This window comes from Sciurus carolinensis, chromosome 3, assembly GCF_902686445.1.
Source record: "Sciurus carolinensis chromosome 3, mSciCar1.2, whole genome shotgun sequence".
NCBI classification, from domain to species: Eukaryota; Metazoa; Chordata; class Mammalia; order Rodentia; family Sciuridae; genus Sciurus; species Sciurus carolinensis.
The window spans coordinates 174,553,067-174,573,456 of record NC_062215.1 but is presented as its reverse complement, the minus strand read 5'-3'; the positions used below and the strand labels follow the sequence as shown (position 1 = coordinate 174,573,456).

At 45.5% G+C, this 20,390-nt stretch overlaps 1 protein-coding gene across 16 annotated transcripts in view; it reads right to left on the bottom strand.

Moving 5' to 3' along the window:
- Window positions 1-3,801: 3,801 nt before the first annotated feature.
- Sp100 (SP100 nuclear antigen) overlaps window positions 3,802-20,390 on the bottom strand; it is a 91,150-nt gene continuing 74,561 nt past the window's right edge. For 10 of the 16 annotated variants that reach the window (XM_047545398.1, XM_047545403.1, XM_047545406.1 and 7 more), the window contains 10 exons: window positions 19,270-19,317; window positions 17,924-18,028; window positions 15,673-15,815; window positions 14,296-14,334; window positions 11,598-11,642; window positions 7,626-7,741; window positions 6,112-6,229; window positions 5,767-5,838; window positions 5,163-5,294; window positions 3,802-4,108 (listed from right to left, as the gene is read on the bottom strand). In XM_047545398.1, the coding sequence (XP_047401354.1) occupies window positions 3,998-4,108; window positions 5,163-5,294; window positions 5,767-5,838; window positions 6,112-6,229; window positions 7,626-7,741; window positions 11,598-11,642; window positions 14,296-14,334; window positions 15,673-15,815; window positions 17,924-18,028; window positions 19,270-19,317 (929 nt within the window). In that variant the 3' untranslated portion in view covers window positions 3,802-3,997. Of the gene's footprint in view, window positions 4,109-5,162; window positions 5,295-5,766; window positions 5,839-6,111; window positions 6,230-7,625; window positions 7,863-11,597; window positions 11,643-14,295; window positions 14,335-15,672; window positions 15,816-17,923; window positions 18,029-19,269; window positions 19,318-20,390 lie in introns of those variants that run through there. The other 6 variants (XM_047545404.1, XM_047545408.1, XM_047545410.1 and 3 more) reach the window with 3 other exon arrangements.

The window sequence follows — 20,390 nt, the reverse complement described above, 5'->3', positions numbered from 1 at the left end:
TTGTAGGTTGCTAGACAAAAATGTGCAGAAAACCTACAATGTTTCCTATACTATCATCTTATCCCGCCATGCGCCTCTGTTGGGTTGTCACTGATCACAACTGGGTCATGATCCTGAGTCACATCCTGTCTTTTCCATCCATACTTTATTTTTGATCAGGAAGAGTTAACCAGGGGCAGAGAGTTTCCCCTTTTCGTGGCTGGTGTCTGAGGTGGGGGCAGACTTGTGGAACTGAGCTCTAAACTTGTGGGGTGCATGCTAACTCAGGGTAGTCAACCTCAGAATTGAATGGAGTTGTTGGATGATTTGTTGGTGTCAGAAAACTGGAGAACAGAGCGGTATTGGAATGAGGTAACTTATTGAAAAGGACTTCACACACTTAGTGTTAGAAGGAAAGCACACACCTATTCACATTGACACCTTCAATTCATGTATCGATTTCCACCTCTACCAACCCTATCATCTGCAAATATAAAAAATTAAGTAATTTTTGTGATTCATTTTCAGTGCCACAAACACAACACCCCTGTTATTTAATCCCTTTCCTTGAAGTCCCTGGTTTGAAAGGCTTTCCATATGCTCTCAGAACGTGAGAGTCAGAGTGCTGCTGAGTGATTTGCTGCCGTCAGACATGGGCTCCATCTTCCCCGCCTGCCACATCTCAGGTTTCTGTATGGCACACTCTCCCAACACAAGTATTTTTTAGTTTATCACAGGATAACTGCTGTAAGTAGGCTCCCAAATGTGTATTTGCTCAAACGCAGTAAAGGTTCTATTCTTGCTCACACCATCAGTGTCAGGTTGTGTTGCCCTTTAAAGAAAAGGGGGGCAATAAAACACCAGATCTCTGAATGCTCCTTTCTGTTCCCCAAACCTAGTCAAGTTAAGGGAAGGGTGGGAGCCATTCTGGGTGGGAATGTCCAATAACATGGTGTTTGGCTTTCTCTCTCCTGTGCTGGGGATTCTAAGCTGCTGTTATGCAAGCGTGCCAGAGTGCGGGGCTGGCCTTTCAGGAATGTGGCTAGTTGTGTGTTCAGGAAGAAGAGGAGAACATGGATTTTGGCATTTAGAGAGTATTCTCTGCAATACCTTTTAAAGAAGCAATATATGTTTTTTCTTTCTTTTCACTGCTACAACACATTTTAATGTAAAAACAAATGATGGCAACGCACACATTCCATTTTCTAGAAAGTCTGGAATAAGGGATCGCTTCATAATCCCATAATATTCAACATTGCAGATTAAAAATAGAACTATTTAGGAAACTGCTGAACTTTTCAAATGAAATTGACTTACACTTGATTACAAAATTCAGGATTTCTCAGAAGTTAATCCAAAGTCAAAAGTGATGGATAAAATGTAAATTGTTTGTGCTTGTTCCCGGCTGTTGCACTAAGAAACCCTCAGCCTATACCCTTCAGTGTTTACACCTATGATTTTCAGAGCCAATAAGCTTTTCCCTGATCCCAGGCTATCATTGTAACACCCCATCCAGAAGATTAAGTATAGAGTGGACCTATGCAAAATATCACACTGATATGATATTGACAATTTTATAGCATACTTGAAAACTTCCATAGTAAATTCCTCCTTCAGAGGAACAAAAGACAACTTTCATCTTGCTGGACTAGAATTACCCACTCTCACTTGAATTAGCATTTTAAGTACAGAATTCTCTCTCTCTCTTTTTGCATGGGGGGGTCTGTTACTGGAGATTGAACCATTAAACCATAATGATTCAATGATTATTAAACCATAATCCCAGGTCTTTTAATTTTTTTATTTCAAGACAAGCTCTTTCTAAGTTGCTTAGGGCCTCACTAAATTGCTGAGGCTGGCTTTGAATTTATGATCCTCCTCCCTCAGCCTCCCCAGCTACTGGGATTACAGGCATGCACCACCACACGTAGCTTAAGTACAGAATCCTGACTATGTGTAGCTATGATACATTCATATGTTTCTGACATGATTTAAAAATCTACATTCATACACTCATTTAATTTTCAAAATTACATATTCCAGTGATGAAATTTCATTATTTGAATGGTGAAATGGTGTGTTGGGGACTAAATTTTGGCACTAACTGAGGTTGGGGTTTGTGCCTGAAGGCTCTGAACCAGCAGCTAATACGAATACGCGGTGCTCTGGTCCTTAGCTAGAAGAGAGCGGATCTGGGAAGCTGTTGGCCAGGCTGACAGATTGTCTGGCAGAGAAACATGGAGCTACCTAGGATTCAGTTTATTACTTGTATAAATAGCAAAATCAAGAAAAAGCAAAGGTGCCAGCTCCCCATGTCCTTTGTCCTCCGTGGACGTGGGTAGCAGTAAAATCAAAGGAGGTGTGTGTGTGTGTGTGTGTGTGTGTGTGTGTGTGTGTGTGTGGTGCGCATGCGTGATGGCCACATTCGTGTCCCTGCTAAGCAGTGACCCCTGCAGCTCTGCCCTGGTGGGGGCGAGACGAACGCCTCAGACCTCCAGGAGCTGGCGGGAAACTGCCTGCAGAGGGCCAGCGGTGAGCGGAGAGTGACCTCAGCAGCTCCCCTCCGGCAGCCCAGGCTGTCGCGATGCGGAGGGTCCCGAGGCGCCGGCAGGACCCGTGTCCCAGCGGGTGCAGTCATGCGTTCAGCTCCCGCGGTCTACGGGGACGTTGGGAGGCCAGAATAGGTCACCCCCAGAGAGGCCTCTGGCATGAGGATTGTTTCAAGCCGACTGATCGGAAAAACAGCAGGCGGAGGAGAAGACCCACAGACGGTGTTGTCCCCTGTAAGGGAGCCCTCGCCTGCTGTGAGCCGCCCTCGCTGTCCCAGAGCGGGTGACTACATCATGAGAGGCTCGTCACTGAGGAAGACGTCGTAGGGCTTCTCACAAATCTTGCTCTTGTTTACTACACTTTTCCTAGACACCCCATAACTGGCCCTTCGCCACCCCCATTCTGGTCTTGGCTGGAGTTGGGGTCTTATTGCCTCTGGGCAAGATGCATGACGCTTTTTATCATGATTTTAGAGTATACTCCTTCTGCGTACATAAAAAAACAAAGTTCACTCTAAGACAGTGTGCGGATGCAGGGCGTGGTGGTGCTCACCTATCATCCCAGCTAACTGAGAGGCTGAGGCAGGAGGAGCCCAAGTTTGAGGCCAGCCTCAGCAACTTAGCAAGATCCTGTCTCAAAATAAAAAATAAAAAGGGTTGGGGATGGAGTTAGCATACTTGTCTAGCATGTGTGAGGCCCTTGGTTCAATGGCTAGTACTACAAAAGAAAATGAATAAATAAACAAATAAACAAATAAATAAAACCTGCCAGCAGCAGCCTCACATCTCATATTTATGGTCTCACTGGATTGCACCAAGAGGCTATGTCATGTGATCAACCCACACCATCTAACTTTGCCAAAGTACAAAGATGCTCCCACAGAGATAAAATTGCCCATTGATGCAGTTCTTAGAGTATATCTTTGCTATTAAATGACACATGACTGTACATACATGTTAATAAACTGTTTTTCTTTTCTCTTGTTAACCTGTCCATTGTTAACAGGAGACCCAGACAAGTACATCTAAGGGTAGAGGGAAATTATTTTTTCCTTCCCTTATGCAAGCATACAAGAGCCAGTCCCCAAGAGCCAAGAATTGTCAGAGGCTTCAAACCCTGGAAACAAACAAACAAACAAACAAACAAAAAATCACTAAAGGACTTAATACAAGATTTGAATCAATGAAAGACATGATGTGATCCTTTATAGAAAGACTGGATATTTTCAATCATAATTTTCACTCCAAATTACTCAATAAGAGACTTGGATAAGACAGTTTTAAGTTTTATTTAAAAAAATAAGTGAACAATAAGGATAATGAAAAAATTTTGAAAAAGAACGACATGATGTTATTTGCACAGGAGCAGGCAGAGTGATTAGAGGACCATGAGAGCACCATGTCACTTGTGACAGCCAGCGGGTCCCCAGGGCGACACAGAAATGGACTATGTTAACAAAATAATGGGCTCAAACTGACGGATGGATGCTCTTGCTTGTTTCTTGGATTGAAAAAATGTTTTTGAATTCCTTCTCAAACAACTCTTCTATGTCAAGTACCAGGGTGAGAAATTTATGGTTCTGGAAAAGCAAAGACAAAAACATGACTAGCCACGTTCAGTGAGCCTAGACTCCCAGCGTCTCAGGTACTCCAGAGCCTGTGTAGACTATTCCAGATGTTCAGTGAGAATCAACCTGGTCAAGAGGAGTTAATATTCCCTGACAGCTTGATTATTTCTCTTTATTGGGAAGACTGAGAAAAACTGCTCTAGAGGTTGACTTTCCTTCATCTGCTTGGGATCAGAAGTGTTTTTCAGATTTTTTTTCAGATTTTGGAATATTTGCATGTACATAAGGAGATATCTTGGGGATGGGACTCAAGCCTAAATACAAACTTCATTTGTGTTTCTTATAAACCTGCAATGAATAGCTCAAAGGTAATTTTATGCAACATATGTACTATACACATGAAACAAGTTTCATGCTGTGGGACTTTTTGCCTATGCTGTCATGGTGTCCCTCAAAACATTTCAAATTTTGGAGTATTTCATATTTTGAATTTTGATGTTCAACCTGTAGATCACTCTCCAATTCCTGTTCCGAAAGTTGTCAATTTAAGTTTTTAAAACATTCTTGCTATTTGATTTTTAAAGGCAGAAAGTATTATTCATAACAGCACGATAGTGCAGAAATATCCAAGACCACTTAATGGTGTCTTTCTGTTTCCTTCACTGTTATTCTTTGGAAATCCTTGTTAGCTTTTCTATATGGCACCAGGAAACTCTGATGTCAAGAAATCCAAGACTTTGAAACTTGGGAGATTTGATTTGGTATCTTCAATTAGAGAAGAGCAGCCTTTAAAAGGCACTTCCACTTCCTGTGGAGGTTAATAGGTCTGCAGCTGCTACTCTTCCTGGACGAGGGTCCACAGTCTGGAAGTGAGCAGACTCGGAGTCCTAGGTTAGTGTTTGCAGTGGTTTGTTGTTCTTTCCCCACCTGTGCCACAGGGCTCTTAGAATATCTCCAGAATTTTTGCTGTGACAGGCTTGGCCCAGGAGAGTGCAGCTGTGACTTTACCTGATATAAAATGAAAGGTCAAGTGACCTAAAGAAAACGGTGAGCAGGGACCACTCACTTTGTAGAAGGCCTTGTTGTTCCTGAAGATGAGGCGCATGTCCCGCACGAACCCCTCCACTCGGGGGTACTTCTTCTTAATCAGCCTCTCCTTGACTTTGTTTAACCACATGTGATCCTGGGGGTCTTGAGCCTGTGGAGGACAGCACGGGGGGAGGGCCACGGGCATGGTCCACGCCTGCCTTCCTCACTTCCCAAACGGTATGGTCTCAATGTTCCTGTCCCCACTTTCTCCAATTTTTTTCAAAATGCTAACCCCAGTGTGATGGTGTCAGGAGGTGGGTCTTTGGAAGCTAATTAGGTCACGAAGGCGGAGCCCTCAAGAGTGGGATTCGTGTCCTTATTGAGACTCTGGGAGACCCTCCCCCTCCTTTCCACTGCATGGCCATCTGTCATGGCACCAGAACCCCACCAGGCCGGCACCCTGGTCTCAGACTTCCAGATAAATTTCTGTTGCTCCTAAACCCCTAGTCTGTGGCAATTTGTTATGGTGGCCTGAACAAAGACATCTATCAACAAGGCAGAGATAATGGGAGCTTGGATTCATGGGATTCAGATCACAAATTCGACAAATGCAAGTTTCTGGCTTTGTTGCTGTTACTTACATTATGTGGTTCTGGGACAAAAAAGGCACTTTTTGGATGACAATAGACCTTCAATAGGATCAGCTCACATCTCTGTAAAAGACAAGATTTTAAGGAAAAAGTAACATGGAGAGAAAGAGCCAGATGCGTATCTAGAGAAAAGGCATGATTGAAATGATTGAAGGGTCTTTGAAATAAACCTGGAATGGGAATTTTTTTCCTGGAATATTAATTTTGGTGTGAGATCAAGTAATCAAAGCACGTGGTGGGCCAGTGGTTGCCACGGGGCACCATTTCTCCCACCTCTGCCAATCTGGGCTCCTCTGTGTGAACAGAAAGGAGAGGCTTCGCTTCACACTGACTCACCAGCTGTTCCTCAGGCAGCACTGGCCTCTTCAGAACCTCAGATTCCAGATGACGTGGCTGGCTTTCTTGGTTACCTTCCCAGGACTTTGTCCTGCACAGGATGCAACTCCACTGGTTCCTGAGAGGTCAGGTGGAAAGTGAACAAGGTCTGTGAACCAGCCACTGTTCCCACAGCTGATCACTGTTCCCACACTGATCAAGAGTGTTCAGTGGTTTCTGTCATGTATCCAATGTCCGTAGCCAAAGACGCCCCCTTCCGCCAATAGCGAGTGATGGACTCTTATCCACCTGAGAACTTGGAAATCCCATCTGAGCGACTGTGAACTTGATTCTGAGCCTTAATCAACTATTGGAATTTATTACCTTAAGCACAGAAGGCCTGGAACTTGATGAGTCAATCAGACCATAGTTAAAATCAGGAAACCAGCTCTCATTTCTCAATTTGGCCAAGCAAGCACAGAGCATAAGCTAAGGCAGCCTCTCCTCTCTCTGTGCCAGAGCTGTACCTAGAATCTGTGCTGCAGAAACTTCTTGGAAGGGAAATCTACCCCCAGGGTGTCAGATTTGCCCCAGGATTCATTCTCTAATCTCTTCCAGCTTCTCTGTGCTGGGAGGGTCTTGGACACAATGACCCATCCTAGTGATGTCAGCCTCTTCTTGGCCACCCAGTGCTTACTCAAGGGGCTCCTTCTGTGCCCATGGTGAAGAGATGGGAGCTACACATGGGTCGGACAGAAGAGCGTCTCTATTTTTCTGCCTCTGCAGTTTGCCCAACTGGTCAAAAGCAGAGGTCTACACTGATCCTCTGAGATGTTGCCCTTGGAAAGATGGATCACATCCGTCTCCTCCCACGATAGAAGGGCGGTGCTCTGTCCCCACAGGGACAGTCACATTCCTGGTAGAGATCATTCTCCTGGCCACTGTAATTCTGCCCACAAAACCACTCACAGAACACCTTACCGACCTCTGTGGAGTTATGCACACCATCACCTCTGTCCAAAGACACGCTTACAGCAAAAGAAGTACATCGGGGGGTTAGCACCCACAGAATTCACAGGTCTTACTAATGTGCCCTGTGACCCAGAATCAATTGGCTTGATAGACTGCTGGGATGGATTTCTGAAGCTTCCTTACAGAACCAGCTTTATCAACTTTGCAACGTTCCCACAGCAGGTGATACATGCCTAAAATCGGCGGGTAGTTTCTGATGTTACTACCACGTCAGAGTGCACGGTCTGGGAACCAAGTAGACGAGGTGGGAGTGAGAGCCAGCTCTTACTATTATACCTGGTAACCACGTGAAGCACTTTTGCTCTCCATGAAATCTACTGTTGCCAGCACCATTTGATACCTCTGGATGATGCTTTTGAATCTCACTGCTAAGGATCCTGTTCCCTCTACCTCAAGGTGCACCCTACCAGAGACAGAAGCACCCCAGGAGGCGTCTGCATGGTGAAAGGAGCTGTAGTGCAGGAGGAAGGGCGAGGGTTATGGGGAGGGTGGGTTTTACCAACCTCTGAGCTTCTATGGGTGGGATGTGGCAGTTCTGGTGATAGGAGTGTGGACAAGTATCGCAGAAGATCAGCTGCTCCCCTTGGAGGCATACGTGACATTCATCTGAGTTCTTTTGCTAGAAAGGAAATGGTGTAGACATCACTGGCATTGGTGAGACCCAGAAAGTTGCCATGTTGGGATTCTAGAGTGTTGGCCTTTCCATGTACCATGGTGACACTTGTAAATCTCTCTTCAAACTATTAAGAAACAATATTAAGTGGAGATTTCATAAGAAGACATTCTGGTCTGCCGCAAAGTTCAGGAGACAGTTGCTGTGTGTCGAACCAGAAAATTTTTCTTTATGAAAACAGTGATTCTGACCTGGAATGGCTAGCAACAACATCAAAAAAGGATGAATTAAAAATAATCTGATAAACTTATTATGTGTCTGGGAAAAGCTTGTCTGGGAATACAGTGTCTTATCTTGTTGTCTATTTTTAAACTGACTCAAGGTGATTTACTGAGAATTTAATTAGATGGAATAAATTTTTGAGATATCATTGCATCACATGGTCTTGTCCATAAGCGCCTTATGAGTTGAAGAAAGGGTCTGGTGAGAAGGTTCTGGACTGTGGGTTATGTGCCTACAGGGCCCTGGGCCTGTGGGCCCACTGGCTGCAGATGACCAGGTGAGTGCCAGGGAGGACAGAGTTCTTCAGCTCCGAGAGCCTGAGGGCAGGTCCCCCATGACTCAGCCAACTTGACACGTGATGGGTGGAGCACCATTTCTAATGTCTGAGGAGTGCGGTCATGATAACTGCCCAGGGTTGAAGACTGAAGCTCCACCCTCATCTTCTGTGCCCAGGAAAGAGATATTAAACTTGTTCTATAAGAGGAAGGTGGCAGGGCCTGGAAAATTGGTCAATACTGAATTTCAGACCAATACCAATATGTATGACTTTTAACCAGATTTAGTTTCATTTAGTTAAGTTAAAAATTTGGCAGTATTTGTCAGGATTGTGGAGAAACTCACCCATGTTAAAACTGACAGAATTTGTAGTTCATGAAAAGAATTGGCTAAGGAAAGAGCCCATTGACAGGCAGGGAAACCACATCGCCCATCTCTTTTTTGGTGAAAATGAATGTAGCGATAACACGTGGAGCTTTACACACACAGTTTCTGTGTATGAGGGCCATGTGTCTATGTAGAGAAACACCCAGAATGGCCCCTGCCTCCTCTCCTGGAACCAGCTGTACAGAAATGGAACCGTTTGAGGAGACTGTGAGCTGGAGTGATGTTTCATCCAATGGGTGGTGGCTGTACCCGCTGGAAATACCCACTGCGCCATGGGCTGCAAGGAGGCGCTCACGTGCTCATGTGGCATCTAGAGCTGGGGCTGGGGCTGGGATTCTGGTGGGTGGGGAGGAGGTGGGGAGGCGACAGGGAGCACCCGTCCACCTCCTCCTTCTAGAAGCACTCTCCCCTCATTCCATGATACCCCACCCTTGGATTTTTCTCTGAAACTCTGTCTCTCTTCATATTCTGCACTTCAAATGTGGGAAATCCTTGGGGCTCTGTCCTATGTCCTGTGTTCATTTCAGTCTTCTCGGTGAACAGCTCCTTCCATGACCAAACTTACTATGGATCTCCCAGCACTTTGAAGCCTGTATCCATCTGATTTGAGCCTCCAAACATTAAAACTTGGCTCTTCATCTTAATGGAAAGTCTTTTGTCATGTCTAAAACCCACCCTGGCCCGATTTCCATCCTTATCTTCCTGTCTCCAATTTGCTCCTCTTTTACGCTCCTCATCTTCCTCAGCACCCACCACACATTCAGAAGCCTGGAAGAGAACCCTGATGCCTCCCAGTCTCCATCTCAGTCAGGTACAAGTCCCATACTTGGAGTTTCATGGTATAGGAAGACTACAGAATCAAGTCAGTCTTTTCCTTCCTTCCTTCCTTCCTTCCTTCCTTCCTTCCTTCCTTCCTTCCTTCCTTCCTCCCTCCCTCCCTCTTTCTCTCTCTCTCTCTCTTTCTTTTTTCTTCTTTCTTTCTTTTTGTTATGATAATGATAGAACCCAGGGCCTACAGTGTGCCAGGCAAGTGCTCTACCATTAAGTTGCATCTCTGCCCCTATCTTTAATCTTTTTAGCAAGAAAATTTTGTTCTTTTGTTGAGCAGTGGTTTCTGACCTGCTGTAGAATAGAATTGCCAGGAAGTTTTTTAAAAAAAATTTAAGGCTGGGGGTGTGGCTCAGTGGTAGAGTACTGGACTAGTACATGAAAGTCTCTGGGTTAGATCCCCAGCAACACACACACACGTTTAGATGGCCTGGGGCTCCATGACCAGAGATTTCAATTCAGAGCATCTGGGTTGGTGGTTGGGACCACATGCTTCAAATGTCTCCAGCTGGTTCTATTCACAGTCATCAGGTGAGACCTCTGTCTGAAGCAGTGGTCTCTGGACTGGCGGCATCAGTATCACCTAGACTTGTTAGAGATGCACATTCTTGGGTTCCTCCCCCCAGGTGCTGAATTAGGGCCCAGCATGCCCTACAGATGGAGCAGCCCCGATCCACAGCCACTCACAACGGGGGCTGTGCCAGGAAACTACCAGGGGAGCTTTGGAAAGTCTCCATTCTTGGGCAGCACATTAAACCAATGACATTAGAATCTTGGGGGTGACTCCCCCCCCCCCCCCCGTGATTGCCATGTGCAGCCAAGGTCCAGAGCCCATGTTCTAAAAGGTTTTCTTCTGGACAAAGGCTGGGGAGTCCTAGGTAATAGCATTGTGATCAGTCTACAAGTTTGGCAGAGGAAAGGTCATGAAGAAGGGCAAGGACATCCTCCCTGCAACACTTGTCTTCTTATCTTCACAGAGGGCTTGACCGGGGGCTACAAAAACCATGACCTGTTGTCAAACAAGTTTTCCAGACTCCAGAGATGAGAGCTCTTCAACCACGGAAAGGTCCCTGCTCCAGTGGAGGAACACAGCAGCGTGGGTGTACCTAGATCTTGCCAGGGCAGTGCATTTGCCAGCGAACCAGAGGGCACAGCAACCCCCTTTTCATCCCTCTCTGTTGGTGTCCTATGTCAGTTCAGTTGCACAGCATTCTATAACGAGAGGTGCCCCCATAGTTGTGCAAAAAGCCGACCTACCTAAAAGGTACATCTTATTGGCATAAGAAGAATCCAGGTGTGATTTGTCTTAGAAAGAGGAGTCATCTATAATTTTGGCAGGTTCTAAAGCAGGCAGTGTTATGGCAAACAGAAAATGGACAGGACCCATGGGATCAGAATAGTTTGCACATTATTAAGCACCAGACAAGCAGTTTGAATAAAAGTGCCCTGTGATTTGCTAAGTGGTGATGGTTTCAGTCCTAACCAGCTATAGTACCTCCTGATGGCTCCTTTGAGACTGGCCACAGGGGTTCCAAGAAGGACCTACTTGCTCAGTGTGCATATCTATGCAGGACTAAGGACAGGGTTCAGGTCCACACCTTGAACTTGCCAGTTGGGCCCAGCCCGCTCACTCAGGATGATGCTGAAGGCCATCTTGAGCTCTGACTGCATCTGAGCAGATGTTGCATATTTTCCTTTCCATCCCCCGCCTTCTTGAAGGTGCCGTTTCCTCTCACACTTGCTACACCCCCTCATCTTCAGGCCAGACCTGTCCTTTCCCACTCAAGCTCTCCCCCTGGAGACCCCGGTGGTCTAGAGCTCAGCCTCCCGCACCCACTTTTGAGGGGAGATGAGGGCACCAGAAGTTTTCCATTTAAACAGATGGAAAGGATGCTTTCGATGGAGATGCCCAGCCTCAACCCCATGTCCCTGGCTGGGGGGACACACCAGATATTCTTTGTTCATTACACACAGCAACATACTCCAACAGAGAGTAAGCGCATTTTAAGGAGAAGCAGACACGATACTGGACATGTACCTGGGCAAAGGTCTGGGCTGTGCTGGGATAGAGGCGGGAATTGGTACTTACATAGGGGTCAACTAAGACATTGTTGTGAGACTCCATTGCTTTCTTCTGAAAGAGAGAAAGTTGGAGTGAAAATATTGAATGTGATGTTTTACTAACCACATATTTGAATAGACTTCTTTATTTAAGGGATTTAGGCCATATCCCTCCATTTGCTTTGTTTTGTACCTGATTTATGGGATATTTACATAACTTGAGAATGAGAACACAGTAAATTATGTGTCAGTGATAATTTGGTCCAGGGACAATTCCCCTTCCTGGCTCCAGGACTCAAGGTGAGTCTTTGTGAAGTCATGCAGGGAATCCGGCGCTCCTTTCCGGGTTGCTCCTTGGAACCCTCAAGCATTTTCCATATAATACTAGGTGTCATCCCACCTGGGGGAGCTGCAATGAGAATTAGGTGGAGGACTCATCCTTCAAGGCCTGCACTGACCGCAGGGCCCAGAGTCCTGGAGACCATGCAGGTATCCCACAGAAGGACTCCATTTCCTCCCGCAGCTCTCCAGGAGAACAGTCCTGAAGATAAAATGTGTCCAAGGTCCCCAGGGCTGCATCTCTTCTTCCTGAAGAGAAGCACCTTTCCACTTCTCCTGAAACCTAAGAGCTGGCATTGACCTTGGGTATCTGTGAAATGACTTGTACTCCTTCCAATCTGGAGCAATGGCGACCTCGACATTTGCCTTCAGCCTGGAGCAGAGAGGCCATGGACAGAGCACCCGATGTGAAGCAAGGTGCAATGACTGAAGAGGGGACCATCTCACTGCCCCTCGGAGTGGCCTGGAATCTGCCCCCCACTGGATTAGTCATTCCCTGAGGAGGACACAGTCCTTGAGGCCTGCTGTCTGGGCCCCCTGACCGCCTTTGGCCCAGCACATTGCCTGGCGTCTAGTATTGCTCCACAGGTGACTGGTGACTGATTCTCAAGTGCATGAACAAATGAACATGGTTATAACTCAGGAGAAGAGGCTCCTTAGTAGCCACTAAGTGATCATCTTGGACTTTTATGTCTTATCAACCCAGAGCGTCTTAGCTATCGCCAGCAGGTTTAAACAGGAAATGTATGAGTAGAGAAGAGGCCAACAGTAGCACCTGCCGCATCAGAAGCCAAGGGCCATAGGAGGAAGGCCTTGGAGAGAGAAGCGATGATGGAGGAATCCACTCAACTAATTGTCCCAGACTGAGTTACCCTTGGCTCTCTCAGCCTGGGTAGACAAGTTCAGTCATAATAAATAGATCAAATAATGTCTCTTTCTCCAGAAAACCCAGTCACTGAGTCACTAGGATACAGAACCTAGTCACTGAGTCTGTAGTCATGAAGCCAGTGGAGCAGATGTTCCAGAAGTCAGCCTTGTGGAGACTGAATGCTTGCTGCGGCGGAGATATACAAGGCCACCCATGTCGAGGCTAGGGAGGTGGGAGTCTTCCATCTTCTTGCTCCACCAGGTTCTCTGGTACATCCAGCCTCGGAGAGGCCATGGGCCTTCCCTGGAGTCTGCACAGCAAGCAAACTCCTGCCTGAACTCCACAGACTACTTCCAGGGAAGAAGAATTCACCTTTATGGGTTGAAATGAGGTCTGCACAGCCCCTCTGGCAGGGTCAAAGCGCCTCTCCACAAAGGACAAGGTTTTCCATGTCTGCAGCTATAGTAGTCCATATCATCTTACTATAACAGAAAGTCCAAGTCTGCTTTTCTAATAAAGAAAATTTAAGAGCCTGCATCTGATGATGACCTTGCTGTGGCATCCAAAGGTGGTTGCAGGACATCACATGGCCAAAGACAGGGAGTGCCTATGTGTGTGTATCATCTGCTGTCTCTCCCTGTTCTTATAAAGCCACCCGTGCTCAATCCTGCAGGTTCCACCCTCGTGATCTTATCCAATCCTAATCACTTTCTAAGAGTCCCTTCTCTAGACACCACAGTTGGATTCAGTTTCTGTCCTCTTAATACCTCACAACGGGGATTAAATTTCAATACTTGAGTCCTTGGGGAACACATTCAAATGACATCCAAACACAACAGCAGAGTTGCGGGATACTTCTGCCTTCAATCACTATATTCTCAAGTATGTCACAAATGAAGAAAATTCTCTTGAAGAAGCATGTGTGTGTGTGTGTGTGTGTGTGTGTGTGTGTGTGTGGTAGAGGAAAGACAGAACAGAAGGGAATCTGGTTTTTGCTTCCCTGGTGACATACATTCCAAGGGGAAGTTTACAATAGGTCACCTGGAGTGACCATGGGATGTATCTCAGGAAACTTTTGCTCCATTCTTATTTCATTAAAGATACAGTCCCCCAAACAATAAAAAACAGTGCTTAAGATGAGACTGCAGAAACAATGGCCATTAGAAGTATTATTTTGTACGTTTCTAATTATGCTTGTTTTTCCAATTCCAGCCCTGTTTTTTCATGTTTAATCCTAATATGGTACTCAGACCTTTTACTCACACACACGTACAAGGTCAGCTTTGCTTTATTGTCTATCTTTAAGGGTTGTTCCCACCTCCATACATCTCACATGTTCTAACGCTCACAGAAGTTCTAGCCTCTTAGGCTGAGAAATGTTTGAAAGCAGCAACCACAACAACACCATTTAAAAGTCAGATTTTATCATAACGAATCAATTTAAAACCCATAAGGTACAGAGATGGAAAATCAACAATTTGATAGTAGAGACATTGGCAGGAGGTCATGGGATAATCACCTTTTTTCTTGTTACTGGTGGGTTTGGTAGATGCCCTTTCTGAAAGAGAGAAAAGATCAATCAACGATGTGATGGTCCTTGTTTTTGATTTGTGAGCTTGGTATTTCTGACTGCCTTCCAGATATTTCTGCCTGGGTGTCCCACTGTCCACTCAAATTCAGGGTGTCTTGGTGGAGGTTTTTTCCCACGCTTTCCCAGTGATTGAGGGAGGGGTTTAGCCTCCTTCTTCTGGCCACACGACCTCTACAACCAGCCCGATGACTGTCGAGCCTCATTACTTCCAACTTCTCCACACACACAGGACCAGGATTTCCGGCCATCCTTTTCCGTTTCTGGATTGCCCCTTTCTACACTGTTCTTGTCAGAGCTGATCTCCTTTAAGACCAGGTTCTGTGCAAACTTTTCTGTGGAAGTTTCCGCGACCTCAGAGCTTTCTAGAAATGACCATCCCATCCCCCAACTACCGTAGCTGTCCCTGCTGGTGCCTCTTGTTATAGCAGCCACACACCACAGTCCTGCTCTCAATGTGCGACCCTATCCTGGCCAAGGGCTCACAGGTCGGATGCCCCTGTAGCTTTATATGTTGCTCATTAAATATTTGCTGAGAGAAAACCTTTTCCTTTTTGTTAGAGTGCTACAAGGAAGGGCCACCTGGGACGATGCAGAGTAGGCAGAGTCGAAAGACGTGTTCACCTGCGAGACCTGTCCCTGTTTCCTCCTGATGTAAAGAGGAAAGGAGTTATCTGAAAGTGCACTCTGTTTATGTTCTTTTTTCAAGAGTAAATTTAAGGGGACTGGACTGTCTTGTTCACTGGTGGAGTGTGTGTCTTACCTCCTCAAAGACCCTGGTTTTGTTTTCCAGCACCAAACACACACACACACACACACACACACACACACACACACCCCACACAAAGATTGTTAAAGAATCAATTTGAGGTGACTTATCAAAAGAAATATTGTTGAAATATTCCATAACCCAGGAACCACCCACACAGATGCATTATTTTCGGGTATGTTATTGTATGATGCTACTTTTAACATTGACCTTCAAACTTTAAGGACTCTTTCCCGCCTCCAACTTAAGTGACTTTCATGTGACCAGATCTCACAGTTAATGAGGGGCAGAGTCCCAGCCACAATTTGCCACCCTGCCTTCAAGGATATGAGCAACTGTGCTGAGAGGACTGGTCTGTAACATAACCAGCCAGGCTACCACCTGAGGGGCATGTCAGTAAGAGCACAGGAACCAAGACCCGAGCAAGGGGAATCACGACGGGTTTCGGGACACCCATCTGGAAACTCTGCTGAAGCCTGGTGTTGACGTGGTGGACCATGGCAGCTGAATCCTGATGGCAGCCATTCGTCACAGAATACCTTTATCAGATCTCTGAGGGGCCATCCGTAGCAGCGCACACTTAGCTTCCAGTTCTTGGACGCTGCGCGGTTTCCTTGGATCTCAAACTCTCTGGGGGTGAACCACTTTCCGTCCTTGGTCTTTATACTTTCCATCTGGATTCCTGCAAGACCAAGGCAAGCTGAGCTCCCGGCTGGGAAACGCTGCAGCGGACCTCCCTTCACCCTGGGCCTGGGGCTGATTTTGGTCTCAGGAAACTGATCCCTCTCAGGCAGTCAGGGACCCTACATCCAGCCTGGAAGGCAAGGACAGAGGGGGACCCCCAACCCTGCCACGGGTGCCTTTCTTTGACCTTCATGCAATAAGGAGAATAATTACCACCAACGCTACTTTCTTAAAGTATTTTGTTCTATCAAAAGAGAAAAAAATGAATGTTCCTAATTAATGAGCAAGATTCTTTCTCCTCCTTTCTCTGCACCTCAGAATGGAACCAGCCTGGGTTTCAGAAAGTCAGAGGAAGGCCCAAAGCCACCTGCTGGGTTCCTGTGAACCCAGGTGCCATGTTGAAGTTGTCACTACAGCCACATCTGCCTCATCCTGTGCAATGCTGTTCTTCTCACTAATGACAACCGATTATTTCTCATATTTTGAATTCATGGCTATTTGATGTTAAAAGTAATTATGGAAGTGTTATGAAGGGAAAAGCTAAATTCCACATAGGCAGCAGTAGAGTCCCAGCAAACATTTGTGCTTGGGACCCACAGAACCGTATTGTGGGAGGGAGGATCAGTCATGGGAGACGAACATTGGTGCTACACTTTAACAGTTATAATTGGCAAAGTATTTCTGCCTGTTATCTCTTTTTTCCTTCTTAATAATATGGTGAGGGAAATTTTGTTATTGTCATGTTGTAGAGGAGGAAGCTCAGGGTCAGAGAGACTGACCTGTGCTTTGCTGTCATCCGTGCCTCGCTGTGGATGACACAGATACTGTCCGCCATGGTTGGGATGTACTTTAAGTGTGTCTCCCAAGGATTCAGGTGTTGAAGACCTGGTCCTTAATGTGGTGATGTCAGAGATGGTGAGACCTCTGGTAGGTGAGGCTGCTGGGAGGCCCTTAGGTTATTGAGGCCACTGCCTGGGAGGACTTAAGGTAGTTGTTATGGGACCCCAATCATGCTCTGGTTTCCCATCTTGCCATGTGATCTCTTTCCCAACTAGAGGCTCCCATCAAGATGCCATCTACAATTAGGCCATCACCAAGGGCCAAACACACGAGGCTGTCAGATCTTGAACTTTCAGAGTCTAAAACTGTGTGCTTAAATAAACCTCTTTTCCTTATAAACTATCCTGCCATGGGTATTTCATTATAGTAATGAAAAATGAACTAATACATTGTTGGTACAGCTGAAGCTTGAATGCAGGTCTTCTTCTAAGTTCTGTGCTCTTCCTGCTTAAAGTTGAACAAATGTTACAGGAAACAGGCCTGTGAAGGTTGATGTTGAATTTCTCTGATGTGTACATTTTCCACCAGGTGTTGAAATGTTAGTCATTGTACAGGGTGCTGGATGGGCATCCTGTGGGCTTTTTCCATGGGTGACAGGGGAGATGACTTGGTAGGATAATGTTTTATGAATTTTAAAAGTGTGAAAACACCATGTTACCACAGCCTGTCTCAGATGTTGTGCAGTACAGACTTAATATCACAGAAGATCCTTCTCTTCTTAGAAAGGCTTACTTGCAAGTTTGACCCTTGGTTGGTGTCTGGGAACAGGGATTGTGGAAGCAATTCTACCGTTCCCAGGACTGATAAGGGTGACTCACCATGTCTAAACTGTCCGTGCAACATGGTTCATGCAGAAAACCTGTTTTCCTTCTGGGAGTTGGAATTTTGGAATGTGCTGGGCAGAGGGTGCCTATGAAATTTACCTCTGGGAAAAAATTCCAGACTCTTAGGCTCAGGCCAGCTGCCCCGGTAGAAGATACTTCACCTGTGTTGTCACGGTTCGTTGTGGGAAATGAAGGGCACCCTGTGTGACTCCCCCAGGCAGGGACTCTTGGAAGCTTGCTTTGACTTCCTCTGGGTTTTGCCCAAATGCCTCTTTTCTTCACTGGCTTCACTTTTGTCCTTCCACTTAATAAACCCCAGGGGTGGAATGATAACCTGAGTGCTAGAGTCCTCCTGGTGGGTCACCAAACCTGGAGCTGGACCCAGAGACCCCCAACACTGGTGCCTACTTCCTGAATGAAAATTGAAGACCATGAAACTCACCTTTCTTGAATTTCTTTGTATATAGAGTCCCCTTCGCCTTACCACAGGTCACAGGAAGTTTGGAAAGGTTGAAATTCACATTGTTTTCTCTGGGAATTCTTGGACCTGGAAAGAAGTCATTTTTTTAAAAAAAAAATCCATCTTCCTCTAATCCTGTGCACTCTGTCTCCCCAATCATCTTGAGGTCCCTCTTTCATAACTCAAAATGTATTGGATTTCTCCCCACAAAGTAATTGTCAAGGTCCTTCCTTTATGGCAGAGTAGATGCCCAAAGAGACTGTCATCCTCCACTCCCACCTTCTGAATTACTACAGGAAACCTTGTGAGGCAGAAGCTGGGCTCGCAGACTTGCTGACCACAACTCTAACGCACAATGACTTTCCTTCTGATGTCTTGAAGGTATATTTCTAATCATTATGGCTTCAAAGTTCTATATACGGAAAAAATAACTCAACTTTTAGCCTAGTCTCCCGCATTTAAGGCATCACCTGGAGAACACAGCAGGATGGCAAAGGGCACCTAACGGGGTGGCCTCTGTCTGTCTCTCTGCCCTCTGCTCTGCTCCACTTATCCTCCACCTGAGTTTCTCAGTGGCTCGGGGGGGGGGGCTCTAGAAGAAAATTCAAATTGCTCAGGGAGACCTACAGTCCACACTTGGGGTCACTGAAGGTTTGAGTCCACTGGCACCAGTATTGAAGGTCTTAAAATGAACTTCTGCCTTTCTAGCCAAGATTCGGGAGATCCATCAAACATACAGCCAGGACTTCTCTCTGGGATGGGGATAGTGGACTGTCTCTGGTTTTTCCTGAGTCATTTCAGAGGTACAGACTATCAGAGTTGGGGTGGCCCTAGTAGGGCACTTGATCTAATTTACCAAACACACCTTCCCACATCTTTACAAATGAGGAAACGAGTCCTCAAATGGTACATGACAGGCCAAAACCACACAGTCAAAGAAGTCTAGGAGTTAGAACGGGGGTCTCATATTACCTTCTGTGCAGTCTGCAGGTTTCTACAAGGCAAGAGAAGGGTCCGCTGAGTGTCATGCCAATCATACATTTTATGTTTTTTCTTTATATTTCTCTCCTCAAACGTTATTGGCATAGTGAAAGGAGATGCAGGCGGGTGGGGGGCAGCCTGGGGTCTCTCAGATCAACTGACCGAGCAATGGAAGGTGAGTGCACACCAATCTGTCATGTGGGTGAAACTGACCACCAACGAAGATCCTGAGGTTTGGCATGGGCTCCACAAGCCAAGGAGGGAAATTGATTTGTCACTCAGAACAGAGTATAGAATAAGAATTTAGTTGTTCAATTATTAAAAGTCTTTGAATCACATCTTTTTACCTCTTTTTCTGCCTCTTTTCAAGGGTCTAGAGTTGTTTCTTTTTCTCCCTGAGAAAGATGACAAGCAGCATGAGTCTCACTTGTTTATAACATTGCATCACAAATAACAGTATTTTACAAAAACGCCATTTAAATGTAATTTTACAAGAGACTATCTAGTACTTAAAGAAAAACATCAAATACCAAGATCAGAAGCCAGGACCCTTTTTCTGTAAAGGTATAGATAGATGGTAAATATTTAACGTTTCATGGTCCATGATCTCCATTGCAACTCCTTGATTCTGGAGTTGTGTCAGGAAAGCATTCACAGACAATATGTAAATGAAAGAATGTGAATTTATTTAAATAAACATTATTACAAACATTTGGAGTGCTGGATTTGCCCTGCAGGCCAGAGTTTGCTGACCCTCTGACCTGCACTTAGTCATAAAAGTAATGCTGCCAGGTGTAGTGACACTCATCTCTAATCCCAGTGCTTGGGAGTCTGAGGCAGGAGGATTGTGAGTTCAAAGCAAACCTCAGCAATTTAATGAGGTCCTAAGCAACTGAGAGGGATCCTGTCTAAAATGACATATTAAAAAAGGGCTAGGGATGTGGCTCAGTGGTTAAGTGCCCCTGGGTTCGATTCCTACTACCAATAAAATAAAATAGAAAGTAAAAGTAATACTTCCCTGAGATTCGCCTTGTGTTTCTTTATTAGTATCCACAGTTCATCCCAAACACACATGAAACACTGTTTTATGTTGTTTCCCAAGCAGGGTGAGAAAGTACTAAAGTAGACCTTTGCCCCTACTAACTCCTTAGAATAAATCTACTGAACAGGTACTAAAACTATCCTCACTTTAAAGATGAGGAAACTGATGCTCAGAGATTTGAAAAACCAAATTAAATAAAGATAGTGAATATTTCCTTTGGGAAAGTGAGAAAAAACAGCAATTCAAGGTCCTGGGACAGACCTCAAGGCAGATTTCATCAATTGCATGCCCAAACTTAAACCTGAAAGATTTTTCTACTGAAAATGCTAGAGAAAATGGCCAGGGACTTCAAAATTAAGCTAGTGGAGGGCTGTTCAAGGGGTAATTTGTAGAAATCAAGGCTCAAAGTCTAAGAGTTGTAGAGCT